Raw genomic sequence first — 21,590 nt, forward strand, 5'->3', positions numbered from 1 at the left:
GTGGGTTCTTGTCTCTGTCCCTCATCCTCCCCCTCCCAGAGTTCCTGAGTCCCCAGTGGGTGGGTGTGGCCTCAAACACTGCCCCAGCCCCATGGCTTCCCAGCCCAAGGAGAAAAAACTCCTCCCAACTCCATGGTTCATTTGATCCTTGTTCCCCAGTGTCCTGTGAGTTTCTGCTGACAAACAGAAACCAGCTTCCATCAGCTACACCCCATTAAATCTGGTAGGAATGTTTCCTGCCTGATGTTCCAGTGACTTTCTGATGAGTGTTCTTTATCCTTCAGTGAAGCCAGCCTGCATGGGGAGACAACATGGTGAGGCATCTCCTGTGAATAAAAAGTATGTAAATCAGACCCTTTCCCCTTCATTTTCCCACGTGTGACTTTGAATCAGTCAAGGGTGACCCTCTCTCCATGGCTTTTGTTCCTCTCAGGGTTGCACTCACCTTCTCCAAGAGAGGCAGGAAGGAGGAAATTGCATGAAGAAACGAATGAATGAAGAGGACATTCCGGTGGTACAGTGAATAAGAATTTGCCTGTCAATGCAGGGGACATGGGTTCTATCCCTGGGCCAGGAGGATTCCACATGCCTGGAAGATACTAAGACCAAGTGCTGCAACTACAGAGCCCTCATGCTACAGTTACTGCAAGCTGTACACTCTAGGACCCCCCAGCCACAAGAGTGAAGCCCCAGGCACCCTAGAGTCCATGCTCTGCAGTAAGAGAAGCCATCACATTGGGAAACCCAAGCACTCCAACTAGAGAGTAGCCCTCGATCTCCGCAAGTAGAGAAAGTCCACGTGCAGCAAAGGTACATCACAGCAAAGAAGGAAATAAATAATTAAGCAAAAAAAATTTAAAATGAAGAAGCCCCAGAGGAGGTGATGCTGGGCCAAAACTTCACACTCACAGGACTTTCAGGGAATTTCATGACATTGGAAGGATGAAGGATCCAATGTGGGAGACTGATCCAAACTCAGGATGACAATTTACAAAGCATAAAAGAGATGCTCAGACCCTGTTTTCAGCTATGCCATGAGAAGAAAGCAGTCACTGCTCACACTTCTCTAGAGAAGTTTCTCACAAAGAAACAAAACATTGCATTTCTCTACATTTTAAATTACAGTGTGCTAAGTAAATATTAAGGAAATGGCAACCCACTTCAGTATTCTTGCCTGGAGAATCCCATGGATGGAGAAGCCTGGTAGGCTGCAGTCCATGGGGTCGCACAGAGTCAGACACGACTGACGTGACTTAGCAGCAAGTAAATATTAATTTACTAGTTTTCATTCATCTGCATATTTATAATCACAGCAAGAAAGTTCTCAAATTTTTTTAAAGGTTGGAGAATAATCATAATTTTTTGTACTGACTATTAACATAGTATTGTAGCTTCTGTTTGCATATTCATTTTTATCATTGTGGGGAGGAATTATTCGTCTAATCTCCCTACATTCTTTAATTGGTCTACTAATGAAGTTTACATAAGGCAGATTAAAATGAGAAAAGAAGATAAATTTAAATGGAAATGTTTGTAAATCCAACAAGCACAGTAAGTCCCCAGCAGAAGCCAAGAAATTGAAGCTTAGGTATGATCTCAGGACATAGATAGGGAGATGGGCCCTGGGCTTCAAGAAAAGGGTGATTTATAGAAAAGCAGGCATTTGATAATTATAAGTTTATCCTGCCATACAGGGGGCTTCCCAGGTGGCTCAGTGGTAAAGAATCTGCCTGCCAATGTAGGAGATGTGGCTTCAATCCCTGGGTTGGGAAGATCCCTGGAAAATGAAATGGCAACCCATTCTAGTATTCTTGCCTGGAAAGTCCCATGGATAGAGGAGCCTGGTGAGCTACAGTCCTTGGAGTCACAAAAGCATCAGACACAACTTAGTGACTAAATAACCACAATAGCAATCTGCCATACAGATGTCATTCAGAGGAAGTTGTCTCGGTAATAGCTCTCTCAGGCTCCCTTTCTAAGTTATTTCAGGTAGTTCAGAGAAAGAAAGTTTTCTTTGTTTCAATTGGTAGTGTCTTGATTGCCTACAGCTCAAAAAAAGAAAAAATGCATACCAACATGGCACATTTTGGGGGTGGCGTTTTAATACCTTCACTTTCCTTCACTACTATAGTATAGGTTCAGTTCAGTTCAGTCGCTCAGTCGTGTCTGACTCTTTGCGACCCCATGAATCACAGCACGCCAGGCCTCCCTGTCCATCACCAACTCCCAGAGTTCACTCAGACTCATGTCCATCAAGTCAGTGATGCCATCCAGCCATCTCATCCTCTGTCGTCCCCTTCTCCTGCCCCCAATCCCTCCCAGCATCAGAGTCTTTTCCAATGAGTCAACTCTTCGCATGAGGTGGCCAAAGTACTGGAGTTTCAGCTTTAGCATCAGTCCTTCCAAAGAAATCCCAGGGCTGATCTCCTTCAGAATGGACTGGTTGGATCTCCTTGCAGTCCAAGGGACTCTCAAGAGTCTTCTCCAACACCACAGTTCAAAAGCATCAATTCTTCAGTGCTCAGCTTTCTTCACAGCCCAACTCTCACATCTATACATGACCACTGGAAAAACCATAGCCTTGACTAGATGGACCTTTGTTGACGAAGTAATGTCTCTGCTTTTGAATATACTATCTAGGTTGGTCATAACTTTCCTTCCAAGGAGTAAGCGTCTTTTAATTTCATGGCTGCAGTCACCATCTGCAGTGATTTTGGAGCCCAAAAAAATAAAGTCTGACACTGTTTCCACTGTTTCCCCGTCTATTTCCCATGAAATGATGGGACCAGATGCCATGATCTTCATTTTCTGAATGTTGAGTTTTAAGCCAACTTTTTCACTCCCCTCTTTCACCTTCATCAAGAGGCTTTTGAGTTCCTCTTCACTTTCTGCCATAAGGGTGGTGTCATCTGCATATCTGAGGTTATTGATATTTCTCCCGGCAATCTTGATTCCAGCTTGTGCTTCTTCCAGTCCAGCATTTCTCGTGATGTACTCTGCATAGAAGTTAAATAAGCAGGGTGACAATATACAGCCTTGATGAACTCCTTTTCCTATTTGGAACCAGTCTGTTGTTCCATGCCCAGTTCTAACTGTTGCTTCCTGACCTGCATACAAATTTCTCAAGAGGCAGATCAGGTGGTCTGGTATTCCCGTCTCTTGAAGAATTTTCTTAATTTTGCTTTTCAGTTTATATATTTTTTTGTCTAAACCAATAGAATGTAAGAACTATTCATAGAGGTAACATGAGAGTAGTATCATGTCACATCGATTGGATGTTTCCCTGACACCCAGAGTATTAGTTGGCACACCCTAGACACTAAGTAAATACATTTATATACTTTTCTAATTGTGTAATAAATGATAAATGTAATTGTAGGTGTTTAAAATACACAATGATGATGATGGGATAGACAAAAACATTGTGAAATGATTATCAAGATCAGGAGACTTAAGACATCTATCTGGAACTTCCTTGGTGGTCTAGTGAAGAATCTACCTTGCAATGCAGGGGACCCAGGTTCGACTCCTGGTTGGGGAACTAAGATCCCATGTGCCCCAGGGCAACTAATCCTCTGAGCCACAGCTACTGAAGCCCACAAGCTCCGGAGCCTGCATGCCAAAACTAGAGTCCCACAGGCTGCAGTGAAGATCCTGCATTTTGCAACTAAGACCCAAGGGAGCCAAATAAATAAATTATATATAAAATAAGAATTAAATAAATGGGAAAACCTTAAAAAAAGACACCTATCACTTTATAGTTAACTGCTGTGTGCTGTGCGGGTTGTGAATGCTTAAAATCTACTTACAGAAAATTTCAACTATACAATATTGTATTATTAACTATAGTCACCATGAGTGTCTTAGATCCTTGAAGAGATATCCGAACACCCATAATTACTGCAGCATTATTCATAATAGTCAAGATATGGAAACAATCTAAATGTCCTTTGGTGGATGAATGAATAAATAAAAGTATGCTAAGTCGCTTCAGTCGTGTCCGACTCTGTGCAACCCCATGGACGGCAGCCCACCAGGCTCCGCTGTCCCTGGGATTCTCCAGGCAAGAACACTGGAGTGGGTTGCCATTTCCTTCTCCAATGCATGAAAGTGAAAAGTAAAAGTGAAGTCGTTCAGTCGTGTCCAACTCTTAGCGACCCAATGGACTGCAGCCTACCAGGCTCCTTGGTCCATGGGAGTTGCTAGGCAAGAGTACTGGAGTGGGCTGCCATTGCCTTCTCCAATGTATATGTATATTATATGTATATGTATATGTATGTAACAGCGTATTACTAGGCCATGAAAAGAAGGAAATCCTGCCATTTGTGAAAACATGGAAAACTCAGCAGTGGCCACAGGACTGGAAAGGGTCAGTTTTCATTCCAATCCCAAAGAAAGGCAATGCCAAAGAATGCTCAAACTACCCCACAATTGCACTCATCTCACACACTAGTAAAGTAATGCTCAAAATTCTCCAAGCCAGGCTTCAGCAATATGTGAACCGTGAACTTCCTGATGTTCAAGCTGGTTTCAGAAAAGGCAGAGGAACCAGAGATCAAATTGCCAACATCCGCTGGATCATAGAAAAAGCAAGAGAGTTCCAGAAAAACACCTATTTCTGCTTTATTGACTATGCCAAAGCCTTTGACTGTGTGGATCACAAGAAACTGTGGAAAATTCTGAAAGAGATGGGAATACCAGACCACCTGATCTGCCTCTTGAGAAATTTGTATGCAGGTCAGGAAGCAACAGTTAGAACTGGACATGGAACAACAGACTGGTTCCAAATAGGAAAAGGAGTTCATCAAGGCTGTATATTGTCACCCTGCTTATTTAACTTCTATGCAGAGTACATCATGAGAAACGCTGGACTGGAAGAAACACAAGCTGGAATCAAGATTGCCGGGAGAAATATCAATAACCTCAGATATGCAGATGACACCACCCTTATGGCAGAAAGTGAAGAGGAACTCAAAAGCCTCTTGATGAAAGTGAAAGTGGAGAGTGAAAAAGTTGGCTTAAAGCTCAACATTCAGAAAACGAAGATCATGGCATCTGGTCCCACTACTTCATGGGAAATAGATGGGGAAACAGTGGAAACAGTGTCAGACTTTATTTTTCTGGGCTCCAAAATCACTACAGATGGTGACTGCAGCCATGAAATTAAAAGACGCTTATTCCTTAGAAGGAAAGTTATGACCAACCTAGATAGCATATTCAAAAGTAGAGACACTACTTTGCCAACAAAGGTTCGTCTAGTCAAGGCTATGGTTTTTCCTGTGGTCATGTATGGATGTGAGAGTTGGACTGTGAAGAAGGGTGAGCGCTGAAGAATTGATGCTTTTGAACTGTGGTGTTGGAGAAGACTCTTGAGAGTCCCTTGGACTGCAAGGAGATCCAACCAGTCCATTCTGAAGGAGATCAGCCCTGGGATTTCTTTGGAAGGACTGATGCTAAAGCTGAAACTCCAGTACTTTGGCCACCTCATGCGAAGAGTTGACTCATTGGAGAAGAGTTGACTCATTGGAAAAGACTCTGATGCTGGGAGGGATTGGGGGCAGGAGCAGAAGGGGACGACAGAGGATGAGATGGTTGGATGGCATCACTGACTTGATGGAGGTGAGTCTGAGTGAACTCCGGGAGTTGGTGATGGACAGGGAGGCCTGGTGTGCTGTGATTCATGGGGTCACAAAGAGTCAGACATGACTGAGCGACTGATCTGATCTGATGCTAACTGAAGTAAGCCAGAGAGAAAAAGACAAATGTTTTATGGAATCATTTGTATTTAGTAAAGTAAATAATAATAATAAATTTAAAAATAAAAATAAAATAAAAATTAAGGTCTTGAAAAAAAATAGAATCCAAAAATAAAAACATAACAAAACAAACAAAAAAATGATTTCACAGAAACAGAGAATAGGATGGTAGTTGCCAGGCACTGGGCCAGGGAGAATGGAGAGAAGAAGTTGAAGGGTACAAAATTTCAGTTATAAAAAAAATAAACAAGGATTTTGAAATGAATCAGGTTGAGAGGAGTGAGGGGCAATACCAGATGTTGAGTGTTAGGGGTGTCGTGTACTGGAGACTTAGTGCAGGTGTCACAGAGTCCCTCACTCTGGGCTCCTGCTGTCCTCAGCCCTGGACGTTAGAGGAGTTTTCCCACAAAGGGGAGGCCAGTGCCCCTGAAACCCCTGCGGCTCCCTGTGCTCCTCCTTCATTTGTGCCAGGCAGCCAGTGGCACATGAGATTTCATCTACCATGACCTTTCTATGGGTCAAAGTAGGCAATCTAAGGTCACTTGGATGACAAGGACTCAGTGCCAGACCTCCTTCTTTCTCATTTCCTTCTGAAAAGCCCACTTCTCAAAGTCTGGAGGCTCTGATGAGTGAGGAGACTAGACTGCAATAAAAATTTCCAAAGAATATTTATCCTTTGCCTTGGCCTCAACCAAGATAGGAGCCCTGCATCATATCCCACACAACTTGCTCCTCGTCTTTGCATCCAGAATGGATACTCTTCACTCTCTCTCTCCAGATTGTTTCTGTGCCCTTGGCCTGGGGGTGAAGGCAGACACTGGAGCCTAAGGCAGGCCAGGGCAAGCAAATCCAGTCTCTCCGGAATTCACACTTCCAAACTCTGGTCCTCAGTGCCCCCAATGGCCTCAGAAAGAAGTCCCCAGATTTTAAGGGACACAGCCCTGTGAGAGTCAGAAGACATGGTCTCCTGTTCAGCTGACTCCAGTCTCTGTTTTCCAATACCACCAGGAGAGAGTCCCAGACATCCTCCCCAACCACCATGTATCTGTATGTCTGTCCCTCAGGATTAATTGCCTGGACCCAGGGTAATAATGTCATCAAGCCTTTACTGAGGAGAAAGAAAGAGCAACAACTCCTTGCTTACAGAAAGATGGTAAAAGTGGAACCAGAGCCTGTTGAGAACTGGAAGGAGAAAGGAAGGCTGATCAAGACACCTGGACTTTTAAAAAAGCACAAAGGGCAAGACATTTCAGGGCAAGAAGAGATCTGAGTTGGGAGAGTAAAAGACTTATTGGACCTGGAAAACTTTGTCAGCTCCAGCACTGGAACAAGAGAGCCACAGAGGCGAGGACCTCTGCAGGTGTCTGGTCCCAAGGGTCTCCCTAGAGTTGTCACCTCTAGGAAGAGCAGAGGAGTCAGGGTTCTCCTCTGTAACCTGGGTGCAGTTGCCTCCAGCATTCCTGGGTGCTGAATGGATCCAGAAGAGCAGTGGTGAACTCTGCACCTTGAGGTTAGTCATAAACTTCAAATAATCCAGAGGAATTTGAGAAGAATCCCTTGATTCCTACTGGTCCCAGTGGAAGGGTGCCCCAACATTGTAGCCACGCTCCAGATTCTAGGAGAGGAGATGGTGGTGGGCTGAAGAAAGAGGGCTCTGAGCCAGCTCATGCTGGGAGAGGAAACTGGATGCACAGAAAGAAACATTCTAAATGCCAGAGCAGGGAGTCAGAGGCTGTTTTGGAATCTCACTTGGAATCCTGTGACTGGAGCATCAGAACAGGACAATCCCCTGATGGGCTCAAGGGGCTTCCCTGACCAGGGCAGCAAACAAGATCATGAAGAGAGGCAACCAGGACAAGGCAGAACTGCCAAATCCAGGCTCCTCACCAGACCCTGGGAGTCCTACTGGCCCAGAACTGGGGGCAGGGGAGGGAAGAACAGCACCTCTGTACACATGGGCTCCTTTCTCCTTGACACAGAGTGTGTCTCCTGAGCAAGCAGGCTCTGTGTGGAGATGGACAGAGGATGTTACACTCTACTCAGGGGGAAGGGAGAGGGCTGGGCGTTTATAATTTCTAGAATACTCCAACACTTGGAGTGCTCCTACTTTCTTGGCTATCACAGAAGCCAGAATTCCATACAAATATCCTCAGCTTGGACTCTGATATTTCCTATTTTGCACTGACATCATATTAAGTCTGTCAGTCAGTCCACCCGAACACTTAGGTTGTCTGACAACTTGGGGGGCCTTCTGAACCTTTTACCTGAGGGACTCTACCATGTAGAAGTTGGCAATTTCCTCTCCCAAGCCCAGTCCTGAATCTACCTGCTTAAAAATGGGAAAAGAGCAGCGAGCTTTACATTTCCTGTGAGGCTTACTTGAGGTAGTGGGTAAAAAAAGTGCTGGCACCTTTGCTCACAGAGTTGGTGTTCAGTAAACAGAGATGTTTACAATTATCCTTGTTACTAATTCACTCTATGGAAGGTCATTAATAAAGGCTTTTGGTGGCCTGGGAGTTAAAATGTCTGATGAGTATAATCCAATTTAACCTTACTTTATGCAAAAGCCATTTATATCTGTGGTAGAAATATGGTGAAAGGAATCCTCCTGAAGGATACCAAGGGAGAGAACACTCTTCAGCACTCCTAGTCCTGGATTTCTCTGATGCTTCAGTGGACAAGTATCTGTCTGTCAAGGCAGGGGACACAGGTTTGATCCCTGGACTTGGAAAATTCCACATGCTGCCAGATAACTAAGCCTGTGTACCACAACACTGAAAACTTCACACCCTAGAGCCTATACTTTGAAACAAGAGAAGCCGCTGTAATGAGAGGCCAGAACACAGCAATGAAGAGAATTCCTGTTTGCTGCAACTAGAGAAAGCCTGTGTAGCAACGAAGATCCAGCACAGCCACAAATAAAAAAATAAAGTAAGTAAGTAGTAAAATAAAACTCCTAGCTTTCTTTGGCTGTTTTACAACTGAATTACTTGGATATCTCAGTGAATGGAGGAAAGAAAGGCATGGAGATTTCTTGGGGGTAGACGGAAGGTCTTTCTCTGCATTCTGAAACTGCAAAATTTTTTTCTAATTTCTGTGGGATGCAGCCCAGGGTGGGAATGATCCCTGAGCATGGCAGATCCTTAATACACATATATGGAGAGAGAGCCTCTGAATTTTGTAGGGAAAGGTGTTGGTATTTGTAAACAGTGCATACTGTGAGGAGAAGAATTTTATTTTGTAGTTAATGGCATTACTTTGGCCAGAATTTTTTTTAACTTTTCTAATTTTAAGGAAATAGAATTATCAAAACATATTGGAAAGGGGCCAATAGGATTATGGTTTCACTGCCAAGCCCCCAGGAAAAAGGCTGGAGCAAACTGCCATCTGGTTGTATCTACTGCGTGTGCTGACGTGTGCTAAGTCCCATCAGTCATGTCTGACTCTTAGTGACTCTGTAGCCTGCCAGGCTCCCCTGGCCATTGGATTTTTCCAGGCAACAATACTGGAGTGGATTGTCATTCCCTCCTCCAGAGGATTTTCCCATCCCAGGGATTGAACCCATCTCTTTCATCTCCTACACTAGCAGGTGGGTTCTTTAGCACTTGTGATACCTGGGAAGAACCTAAAAAAATGTATACTGGTAGCAGCAACCATGATGAGGGAAGGGTTAGATGCAAGTTGTCTATGTTCACTTTCTCCAATGGGTCCAAGTTCCCAAAGAACCCACAGTGCCCACCACCAGTGCATCTCAGTCTTAAACATGTATGGCTTCCCAGCTCTCCTTCCATTCACATTCTTTCATGCCAATTTACTGTGTTGATCCCATCTTTCTGGAAGGAGACACCCTCAAAGATGATCCTGTTTCCTTTTTAATTTATTTGTTGTGGTCTTCAGTCACTAGTAATATCTGACTTTTTGTGACCCCATGGACTACAGCATGCCAGGCTTCCCTGTCCCTCACCATCGCCCAGAGTTTGGTCAAACTTATGTCCATTGAATCTGTGATGCCATCCAACCATCTCATCTGCTGTTTCCTTCTTCTCCTTCTGCTTTCAATCTTTCCCAGCATCAGGGTCTTTTCCAATGAGTCAGCTGTTTGTATTGGGTGGCCAAAGTATTGGAGCTTCAGCTTCAGCATCAGTCCTTGCAATGAGCATCCAGGGTTGATTTCTTTAAGATTGGTTTGATTTCTTTGCTGTCAAAGGGACTCTCAAGAGTTTTCTCCAGCACCACAGTTTGAAAGCATCAATTCTTCATCACTCTGCTTTCTTTATGGTCCAGCTCTCACATCTGTACATGACTACGAGAAAGACCCTTGGACTGCAAGGAGATCCAACCAGTCCATTCTAAAGGAGATCAGTCCTTGGTGTTCTTTGGAAGGAATGATGCTAAAGCTGAAACTCCAGTACTTTGCACCTCATGCAAAGAGTTGACTCATTGGAAAATACTCTGATGCTGGGAGGGATTGGGGGCAGGAGGAAAAGGGGACGACAGAGGATGAGATGGCTGGATGACATCACCGACTCAATGGACTTGAGTTTGAGTGAACTCCGGGAGTTGGTGATGGACAGGGAGGCCTGGCATGCTGCAATTCATGGGGTCACAAAGAGTCGGACACGACTGAGCGAGTGAACTGAACTGAACTGTACTAGAAAGACCAGAGCCTTTACTATACGGACCTTTGTCAGCAAAGTGAGGGACGTCTTTGCTTTTTAATACACTGTCTAGGTTTGTCATAGCTTGTCTGCCAAGAAGCAATCATCTTCTAATTTCATGGCTGCAGTCACCATCTGCAGTGATTTTTAGAACCTAAGAAGAGGAAATTTGTCACTGCTTCCACCTTTTAAATCCCCATTCTACTTGCCATGAAGTGATGGGACCAGATGCCATGATCTTAGTTTTTTTAATATTGAGTTTTAAGCTGACTTTTTCACTCGCCTCTTTCACCCTCATCAAGAGGCTTTTTAGTCCCTCTTCACATTCTACTGTAGAGTGGTATCATCTGCATGTTTGAGGTGGTTGATATATCTTCCAGTAACCTTGATTTCAGCTTGTAGCTCACCCAGCTGGACATTTCAAATCATGTGCTCTGCATATAAGTTAAATAAATAGGGTGACAATAAACAGCCTTGTAGTACTCCTTTCTCAATTTTAACCAATCAGTTCCATATAAGGTTCAAACTGTTGCTTCTTGACCTGCATACAGGTTTCTCAGGAGACAGGTAAGGTGGTCTGGTATTTCCATCTCTTTAAGAGTTTTCCACAGTTTGTTGTGATCCACAGAGTCAAAGGCTTTAGCATAGTCAATGAAATAGAGGTAGATATTTTTTTCCTGGAATTCCCTTGCTTTGTCCATGATCCAGGGGATGCTGGCAATTTGATCTCTGGTTCCTCTGCCTTTTCTAAAACCAGCTTGAATGTCTGGAAGTTCTCAGTTCATGTAATGCTGAAGCATAGCTTGGAGGACTTTGAGCATAACCTTACTAGCATAGGAGATGAGTGCAATTGTCTGGTAGTTTGAACTTTCTTTAGTACTGCCCTTCTTGGGAATTGGGATGAAGATTGACCTTTTTCAGTCCTGTGACCCCTGCTGGTTTTCCAAATTTACTGACATATTAAGTGCAACACTTTAATAGCATAATTTTTTAGGCTTTAAAATCGCTCTGCTTGAATTACATCACCTCCACTAGCTTTATTGGCAGGAATGCTTCCTAAGTCTCACTTAACTTTACTACACAATGTCTGGCTCTGAGTGAGTGACCACACCGTTGTTATTTTCTGGGTCATTAAGATCTTTCTTGTACAGTTCTTCTATGTATTCTTGCCATCTCTTCTTGATCTCTTCTGCTTCTATTATGTCTTTATCATTTCTGTCCTTTATTGTAATGATCTTTGGATGAAATATTCCTTTGATGTTTCCAACTTTCTTGAAGAGATGTCTAATCTTTCCCCTTCTGTTGTTTTCCTCTCTTTGTATTGTTCGTTGAAGAAGGCTTTCTTGTCTTTCCTTGGTATTCTTTGGAACTCAACATTTAGTTGGGTGTACCTTTCCCTTTCTCCCTTACTTTTTGCTTCTTTTCTTTCTTCAGCTATTTATAAAGTCTCCTCAGACAACCAGCCTGCCTTCTTGCATTTCTTTTTCTTTGGGGTGGTTTCCACCACTGCTTCCTGTTCAGTGTTCTTCAAGAACCTCTGTCCATAGTTTTTCAGGTGTTCTGTTTACTAGATCTAATCCTTTGAATCTATACATCACTTCCACTCTATATTCATGGTGAATTTGATTCAAGTCAGTACCTGACTGTCCTAGTAGTTTTCCCCACTTTCTTTATTTTAAGCCTGAAGTTTGCTATAGGGAGCTGATGATCTGAGCCACAGTCATTTCTGGGTCTTATTTTTTGCTGACTGATTTCAGCTTCTCCATCTTTGGCTACAAAGAATGTGATCAATCTGAATTTGGTATTGATCATTTGGTGATGTCCATGTGTAAAGTCATCTCTTATGTTGTTGAAAAAGGGGGTTCACTATGACTAGTGTATTCTCTGGGCAGAATTCTGTTAACCTTTGCCTTGCTTCATTTTGTACTCCAAGGCCAAACTTGCCTTTTACTCCAGGCATCTCTTGACTTCCTATTTTTGCCTTCTAATCCCTTATGATGAAAAGGACATCTTTTCTTGTTATTAGTTCTAGAAGGTCTTGTAGGTCTTCATAGAACTGGACAACTTCACCTTCTTTGGCACCAGTGGTTGGGGCATAGACTTGGATTACTGTGATGTTGAATGGTTTGCCTTGGAAATGAATCAAGAACATTCTGTCGTTTTTGAGGCTGCACCCAAGTACTGCATTTTGGACTCTTGTTGATTGTGAGGGCTACTCCACTTCTTCTATGGGATTCTTGCCCACAGTAGTAGCTATAACGGTCATCTGAATTAAATTCACCCAGTCCCATCCATTTTAGTTCACTGATTCCTAAGATGGTCATCTCCATCTCGACCTTGATTCCTGGACTTAACATTCTGGGTTTCTATGCAATACTGTTATTTAGAGTATCAAATTTTACGTTTTTCACCAAATACCCACAGCTGAGCATCATTTCCACTTTGGCCCACCTGCTCCATTCTTTCTGAAGCTATTAGTAGTTGTCCTCTGCTCTTTCCCAGTAGCATATTGGACACCTCTGACCTGGGGGGCTCATGTTTCAGTGTCCTATATTTTTGTCTTTTTATACAGTTCATGAGGTTCTCATGGCAAGTATACTGGGGTGGTTTGCCATTCCCTCCTCCAGTGGATCATGTTTAGTCAGAATTCTCCACTATGCCCCATCTGTCTTGGGTGGCTTATAGTTTCACTGAGTTACGCAAGCCTTTTTGCCATGATAAGGCAGTGATTCATACAAGGGTTTTAATTGCTAAACCCACCAACAATCTTTTTATTCTTCTTGTTCTCCAAGAGGAAAAACAAAAAACAAAAAAACAGACAAACAATATTTTACACTGTGTCATTCACAGGGACCCTTTAGGAACATGCCCCCCTCCCCACCCCCACGCCCAGCCCCCTGCCTCACTACTCAGTCCCCACCCTTACTCTTTATTGTGATTTAGAGCCAGCTCTTTCAGAGAAGCCTTGGCTTAAGCCCAGAGAACCAAACACATGCCCAATTGCATTTCCCTTGCTCCTTTTAATGGGCTTATGATCTGCTATTTCTGATGTAAAGCCAAAGTGACAACTTGACACAGAGAGGAATTTATGTTGTTTCCTTTGGGAATGACACTACCATGTTTTTGAAGCTGCTCTAATAGTGGGACATTTTGTTTATATTGATCTGTCAAAGCATTCCCAAACAATACAATGATGCTTTCAAACTTCATTTTAGCTTTCCAATGGCAGGAACAAATAATGGCTTTCCTGTCTCACACCCATGGCTATAACAGACCCCATTTGTTGTTACTGTTTAGTGCTAAGTTGTGTCCAACTCTTTTTGCGACCTCATGGACTATAGCCCACCAGGCTCCTCTGTCCATGGGATTTCCCAGACAAGAATGCTAGAGTGAGTTGTCATTTCCTTCCCCAGGGATCTTCCCAACCTCGGCAGAACCTGAGTCTCCTGCTTGGCAGGCAGATTCTTTACCACTCAGACACCTGGGAAGCCCCCAGAAGTGACCTACTAGTGAAAATTAATGTTCCAGGAGTGAATCCATGATTGAGTCTTTGATTCCTCTCCCCCCCCCCCATATATTCCCTCCTGAATGAATATCTGATTAAACCAATTCATCTGGTTATATGTGAAGATCTGATCAGGATTTTCCTGGAGGAGAGTCCCAAATCTAATCAGGCATCACTTTCTGATTGGATGGTAGCAGTTGGACAGGGAAATGATGTGATCAGAAAGGCTTATAAAAACCCCAGGCATCAAAGAAGAGGTGCAGAAGTTTCTTTCTCTGGAGTCACTGCCTGGGATCCATCTGAGCACACTGCCAACCACAGCAGAGCTGGTAAGTTACAGACCTCAGCAAAGGACACCCTCATCTTACCTATGGTCAGCAGGTTTCCACGGGTGGTGTGCAGCTATGGATGTCAAGGAGATTTTCCTTTTTCTTTCTTTCCAGATGTGTAAACGTAAGGCTTTGGTTTTGCCTCTAAGTGTAATTTTGCCTTAATCCCAAAAATCTGAATTTGTGCTTTGGTTTATGTCATTTAAAAATATCTTAATCAATAAGCTTTTATTTTTCAAAGAAAACATCTAAATTTTTGAAATTTTATTTCTCAACATTGAAAATAGTTTGTGCAAGTAGCATTCATATAAGGAGTATCTGTTTCATCCCAGCACGTTAAATGTGGGAACTGAGGGTAAAGGCTGTGTTGGGTACATGAAGCTATTAATCCCATAGCTTTAGGCTATAAGTGACGATTTAAAGTTTTCTTCCCCTTAAAAAGATGGAGCTTAACATTCAACTCATGGTACAAGTTTCCCATGAGCAAAGTAGTGGATGGAAATGGATGGATTAGTGGGTTGTGTTTCTTCCTCCTTGGTCCTTCTGAGATGCTTATTCTGGTGCCTGTAGGGGCAGAGCTATGGTTTTCTGCCCACTGAACCCAGAGTGAAATTGTACAAAAACTGAGGCTCTTCCACCACTGCCAGAGCAGTGACTTTGACTGTAAGTTCCTCTGAAGGGTGGGGAGATAGTGAAGGGGTGTTCATGCTTACCTGAGAAAGATGCCTTGTTCCCTGCAAGTTCTCACAGGATTCCTTTAGGAGCAGATTCAGGATGAGTGTCCAGAACCCCCTGAGACTCATGAACCTCGCAGGAAAGAGCCTACTAGCCAATGAGGCCTTGGCCATTTCTGCTCTGGAGTATCTGCCCATCGAGCTCTTCCCCCAACTCTTCATGGAAGCGTTCTTTGGAAGACACAGAAAGACCTTAAAGGCCTTGGTGCAAGCCTGGCCCTTTGTCCGCTTGCCTCTGGGAGGCCTGATGCAGACGCCTCATCTGGGAACCTTACAAACAGTACTGGATGGCCTTAATGTCCTGCTTGCACAGAAGGATCAGCCCAGGTGAGTCTGATGCAGGTAACCTGGTAGGATATGGGCAGTCCTGAAGAGACAGCCAAAGTCAGGAGTGAAGTGAGTGAAAGTCGCACGACTGAGTGACTCACTCACATCTGACTCCGTGCAACCCCGTGGACTGTAGTCCATGGAATTCTCCAGGCCAGAATACTGGAGTGGGTAGCCTTTTCCTTTTCCAGGGGACCTTCCCAACCTAGGGATCAAATCCAGGTCTCCCGCACTGCAGGCAAATTCTTTACCAGCTGATCTACAAGGGAAGTCCAAGAATACTGGAATGGGTAGCCTGTCTCTTCACCAGTGGATCTTCCCGGCCCAGGAATAGAACCAGGGTCTCCTGCATTTCAGGTAGACTCTGTACCAACTGAGTTATCAGGGACGTCAGGAGAGTAGATAGCAAATCGATGGGCCAGTGGCCTCTGATGATGTCAATGAAGAAATACAGAGATGTGGCCATTGCTGAGCTCACTTTGAGAAATACCAGGTAGCACTAGTGGTAAAGAACTTGCTTGCCAATGCAGGAGACATAGGAGACATGGGTTCAATCCCCGTGTCAGGAAGATCCCCTGGAGGAGGGCATAGCAACCCACTCCAGTATTCTTGCCTGGAAAATTCCATGAACAAAGGAACCTGGGTTACAACCCAAGGAGTCGCAAAAGAGTTAGACATGACTGAAGGGACTAAGCACATGTCTTTCAGTAGTGCATCAGTGTCCAAGATGCAAGGGAATCTGAAAGTATGTCCCAGCCTCCTCCCAGGGGTGCATAAGGGCACTAGAAGTATAAAGCTAGGAGAAATGAAAGGGGAAAAGGAGATGAAGGAAGGTGAGGCAGAGACAGAAGAAGAGGGCAAGGCAGCAGGTGATGTCAGGAATATGAAGTAAAAGTTCAGGTGGGAAGTCAGAGTGTTGCCTAAATTTTGTGTGGATCTTAAACCATCCTTGCCAATCTGCTGTTTCCCCACAGGAGGTGCAAATTGCAGGTGCTGGATTTAAGAAATTCTGGACAGGACTTCTGGAGAATGTGGTCTGGATCCAAGATCCATGTGTCTTCAAGCTCATCAATGGCACCAGGGGCTGTGGACAGTTTGAGGGCGGAGAAGCCCTTGGCTCCCTTCGAGGTGTTCATAGAACTTCACCTCAAGGAAAGGAGCATGGATGGATTCCTCACCTACCTCCTAAAGTGGGTGGAGGAGAGAAAAGCTTCTATACACCTGTGCTGTAAGAAACTAAGCATTCTTTCATTTCCCATGGAAAATATTATGAAGGTGCTGAGCATGGTGCGACTGGACTGTATCGAGGAGGTACACGTGAATTGCACCTGGTATTTGCCCACCCTGGCCATGTTTGCTCCTCTCCTGGGCCAGATAAGCAAAGTGCAGAGACTCCTCATCTCCCACATCCACCTGCCAGCTCCCAAGGAGCAGGACAAGCAGCACGTTGTCAAAATTACATCTCAGTTCTTGAGGCTGCACCACCTCCGGGATCTTCATCTGGAATCCCCCTTCTACCTTGAAGGCTGCCTGGACCAGATGCTCAGGTGAGTGTGCATCGCTGGCCAGGTAACAGTAAACAGTACTAGGATATCAAATGCACTATCTTCTTTGCTGTTCTATCCCGAAATGTGGTATCACACAACCATCAAATCAACGTAGGGGTCCAAACTGGGACAGAAGTTCTGGAAAGAGACAGCCTGTTAGGAAGCTATAGACTAGGGGTTAGAATATAGTGGGGTGGGTATTGGAATTCCTTTTTAGTTAGCGTTATCTTTCCTAGATGACTTAGGAAAATGGGTCAGGGAATGTGGCATCAAATATGGACAACTCAACCAGGCCTGCATTTATAAACTGAAGCTGTGTGCCCTCCAGTTCTGTGACCACTATAAGCCTATTTCAAATACCCTATCAACACACAGAAATCCCTTGCATTCCTATACACTAATAATGAGAAAATAGAGAAATTAAGGAAACAATTCCATTCACCATTGCAATGAAAAGAATAAAATACTTAGGAATATATTTACCTAAAGAAACAAAAGACCTATATATAGAAAACTATAAAACACCGGTGAAAGAAATCAAAGAGGACACTAATAGATGGAGAAAAATACCATGTTCATGGATTGGAAGAATCAATATAGTGAAAGTGAGTATACTACCCAAAGAAATCTATAGATTCAATGCAATCCCTATCAAGCTAATATTTTTCACAGAGCTAGAACAAATAATTTCACAATTTGTATGGAAATACAAAAAACCTTGAATAGCCAAAGCAATCTTGAGAAATAAGAATGGAACTGGAGGAATCAACCTGCCTGACTTCAGGCTCTACTACAAAGCCACAGTCATCAAGACAGTATGGTACTGGCACAAAGACAGAAATATAGATCAATGGAACAAAATAGAAAGCCCAGAGATAAACCCACACACCTATGGACACCTTATCTTTGACAAAGGAGGCAAGAATATACAATGGAGAAAAGACAATCTCTTTAACAAGTAGTGCTGGGAAAACTGGTCAACCACTTGTAAAAGAATGAAACTAGAACACTTTCTAACACCATACACAAAAATAAACTCAAAATAGATTAAAGATCTAAACGTAAGACAAGAAACTATAAAACTCCTAGAGAAGAACATAGGAAAAACACTCTGACATAAATCACAGCAGGATTCTCTATGACCCACCTCCCAGAATATTGGAAATAAAAGCAAACATAAACAAATGGGACCTAATTAAAAGCTTCTGCACAACAAAGGAAACTCTAAGCAAGGTGAAAAGACAGCCTTCAGAATGGGAGAAAATAATAGCAAATGAAGCAACTGACAAAGAATTAATCTCAAAAATATACAAGCAACGCCTGCAGCTCAATTCCAGAAAAATAAATGACCCAATCAAAAAATGGGCCAAAGAACTAAACAGACATTTCTCCAAAGAAAACATACAGATGGATAACAAACACATGAAAAGGTGCTCAACATCACTCATTATCAGAGAAATGCAAATCAAAACCACAATGAGGTACCATTTCACACCAGTCAGAATGGCTGCGATCCAAAAGTCTACAAGCAATAGATGCTGGAGAGGGTGTGGAGAAAAGGGAACCCTCTTACACTGTTGGTGGGAATGCAAACTAGTACAGCCACTATGGAGAACAGTGTGGAGATTCCTTAAACTGGAAATAGAACTTCCATACGACCCAGCAATCCCACTACTGGGCATACACACCAAGGAAACCAGAATTGAAAAAGACATGTGTATCCCAATGTTCATCACAGCACTGTTTATAATAGCCAGAACATGGAAGCAACCTAGATGTCCATCAGCAGATGAATGGATAAGAAAGCTGTGGTACATACACACAATGGAGTATTACTCAGCCATTAAAAAGAATGCATTTGAATCAGGTCTAATGAGGTGGATGAAACTAGAACCTATTATACAGAGTGAAGTAAGCCAGAAAGAAAAACACCAATACAGTATACTAACGCATATATATGGAATTTAGAAAGATGGTAATGATAACCCTGTATGCCCGACAGCAAAAGAGACACAGATGTATTGAACAGTCTTTTGGATTCTGTGGGAGAGGGATAGGGTGGGATGATTCGGGAGAATGGCATTGAAACATGTATAATATCATATGTGAAATGAATCGCTAGTCCAGGTTTGATGCATGATACAGGATGCTCGGGGCTGGTGCACTGGGATGACCCAGAGAGATGGGATGGGGAGGGAGGTGGGAGAGGGGTTCAGGATGGGGAACATATGTACACCTGTGGCCGATTCATGTCTATGTATGGCAAAACCAATATAATGTTGTAAAGTAATTAGCCTCCAATTAAAATAAATAAATTTATATATAAAAAAAATCTGATACCACCGAGGGGGTGGGGAATCAAATACCCTATGTGTAAAAGCTTGTTTGTGGATCCAGATAATGCAATTAATATATGGAAAATACATGGTCCTGAAGTTGATAGTAATAGAGCAGGGGTCAAAGGGATCATAAAATTTGGTAGATAGTTTGTAGATAAAGCAGGGATGTAGGTGAGCCCCTGAAGACTGTTAACCTCAGTGGATGTCATGGGATATTGCCCAGGTTGGTCCTCTACACATGTCACCCAGAAGCCTCACCTGCCTGAGATGGGTGTCCAGGGCCAAAGCCTGATGGGATGAAGCCGGCCTAGGAAGCATTTTAAGTATATCTGTTACTATTAACATTTGGTGATGTCCACTATTGATTGAAGTAAGATGTCAGGCTCTCCTCTGAGCTTGTCCTAGTGCATTCCATTGTCTTCATTCATCCTCATAAGGAAGCAAAGTAAGTTTTCCTTGATTGAGTAATGAGGAGAGAGAGCTTTTAAGATTCTATATACTTTAAGGGATGGGATGGGGAGGGAGGTGGGAGGGAGGGTCAGGATGGGAACACATGTACACATATGGCTGATTCTTGTGAATGTATGGCAAAAACCACCACAATATTGTAAAGTAATTAGCCTCCGATTAAAATAAATTAAAAAAATAAAAGAAAATTCCTTAAAATGTCAACCTAAAAATTGATATCTTGATCTTTTTCATGAATAAAAATATCTGCTAATAAGGAAAAAAAAAGATTCTATGTACTTGACCCAGTCACAAAGAGAAGGTGAAATGACTGACTGCAATGAGATTGCTCATTCTGGGTATTAATCCTTATTGGATGATTTGACCAAATTTGGGCTTGGGCAGATCACTTGTCTCTCAACTTGCAGTCAAATTCCACCTCAGTTTCTAAGACTTAATTCCTCTCCTTCTCCCCAGGTGCCTGATGACCCCCTTGGACACCCTTACGATAACTTGCTGCCTCCTTACAGATTCAGACCTGACCCATCTGTCCCAGAGCCCGAAAGTTAGTCAGCTAAAGGGCCTGAATCTGAGTGGTGTTATGATGACCTACTCTAGTCCTGAGCTCCTCCCAGCTCTGCTGGAGAAAGTTTCAGCCACCCTCCAGAAGCTGTACCTAGAGCAATGTGGGATCAGGGACTCCCACCTGGAATTCCTTCTGCCAGCCCTGAGCCTCTGCATCCACCTCACATCCTTTAGTCTGCGTGGAAACTTCCTCTCCATGGCCATGATGGAGAAGATGCTGCGACACACCTCTGGACTGCCCAGTTTAAGTGGAGAGCTGTACACTGCCCCTCAGGAGAGTTTCAGCTCTCAGGGAATCCTCCAACCAAGTAGACTTGCCCAGTGTCGGATTGAACTGCTGGAGATTCTAAAGGACTTGGGACGTCCCAGGACCATCTGGATTTGCTTCACCCCCTGTCCACACTGTGGAGATAACACATTCTGTCAACCTGAGCCCATCATATACAGCAATAACACCCTTACCTAGTTGGGTGCATCAATGAAAAGTTTTCTTCTGAGTACTTGGGAACTGAAATCTAGGACAAAGTACATTGTGAAGGGAAAACAGACCCTTGGTGTCAGACATCTTCTCAATGTGAATGTGAAAAGGAAATGTGATCTTGCAGGGAGCAAGATTGCAGGGGGAAATGTAGTCTCTGTGGTAATGGAATATTTGTGGACATGTGTCCTGTAGAGTCAGAAATAGGAACCAAAATTTCTTTAGGTGGATTTGAGGTTGAGACTCACATGTTGAAGCTATCCCTGGGTAGATGGTTATAAATTGTCAGAAACAAAGAGACCCTCATTGTAAGGCTACTGCTGCTGCTGTGCATGATGTGTTGTCTTAATTTTTCAGTTCATACCACGGGAATTTCCAAACACTGATTTTTTTTAAAAGCCACTAAGTTGTCTATGATCTAAAACCTTAACACTCCCACCAGTTCCTTATTCTATATGGGGCATCTCTGACCTTCTTGCTTACTTCTGGGGTGGTTCAGTGGGTTTATACACACTGAGAGGAACATGTTGTGTACAGTGAGCCACTCGAGTGCAGACCCCAGGAGGAGCCTCACTACTGACTCAGGCCATGACCCTGGACATGAGCAGTCCTTGTGATTGCCTTGGTCCCTCCATAAGGCAAGAATATAGGAGTGGGTTGCCATTTCCTCCTCCAGGGGATTGTCCAGACCCAGGTCAAACCCCAGTCTCCTGTGTCTCCTGCATCATACACTGGTTCTTTATAAACTGAGTCACCTGGGAAGTCACTTTTCTGTAAATGCTAGTTCACTAAATAATTGTGTGACTAAATAATATTCATTTAAATACCTAAGATATAAATGCTCTTCAAAAAGTTATAAAGGATATAACTGTTTTGTTTGGAGTT

The 21,590-nt window shown here is 43.4% G+C and overlaps 1 protein-coding gene across 1 annotated transcript; it reads left to right on the plus strand.

Annotated features, from left to right (window-relative positions):
• The first annotated feature begins 15,022 nt into the window (after positions 1–15,022).
• LOC102266892 (melanoma antigen preferentially expressed in tumors) lies at positions 15,023–20,693 on the plus strand. The gene is made up of 3 exons (XM_070384388.1): positions 15,023–15,309; positions 16,284–16,856; positions 20,120–20,693. Exons 1-3 carry the CDS (start codon positions 15,023–15,025, stop codon positions 20,691–20,693), a joined length of 1,434 nt encoding a protein of 477 aa, XP_070240489.1.
• Positions 20,694–21,590: the final 897 nt, after the last annotated feature.

The sequence above is a fragment of the Bos mutus genome, chromosome 16 (assembly GCF_027580195.1).
Source record: "Bos mutus isolate GX-2022 chromosome 16, NWIPB_WYAK_1.1, whole genome shotgun sequence".
Classification (NCBI taxonomy): domain Eukaryota; kingdom Metazoa; phylum Chordata; class Mammalia; order Artiodactyla; family Bovidae; genus Bos; species Bos mutus.

Coding starts and splice junctions, on each gene's coding strand:
- LOC102266892 (XM_070384388.1), top strand. CDS start 15,023: ATGAGTGTCCAGAACCCCCTGAGACTCATGAACCTCGCAGGAAAGAGC. Junction 15,310..16,283: donor GCACAGAAGGATCAGCCCAG/GTGAGTCTGATG, acceptor GTTTCCCCACAG/GAGGTGCAAATTGCAGGTGC. Junction 16,857..20,119: donor TGCCTGGACCAGATGCTCAG/GTGAGTGTGCAT, acceptor CCTTCTCCCCAG/GTGCCTGATGACCCCCTTGG.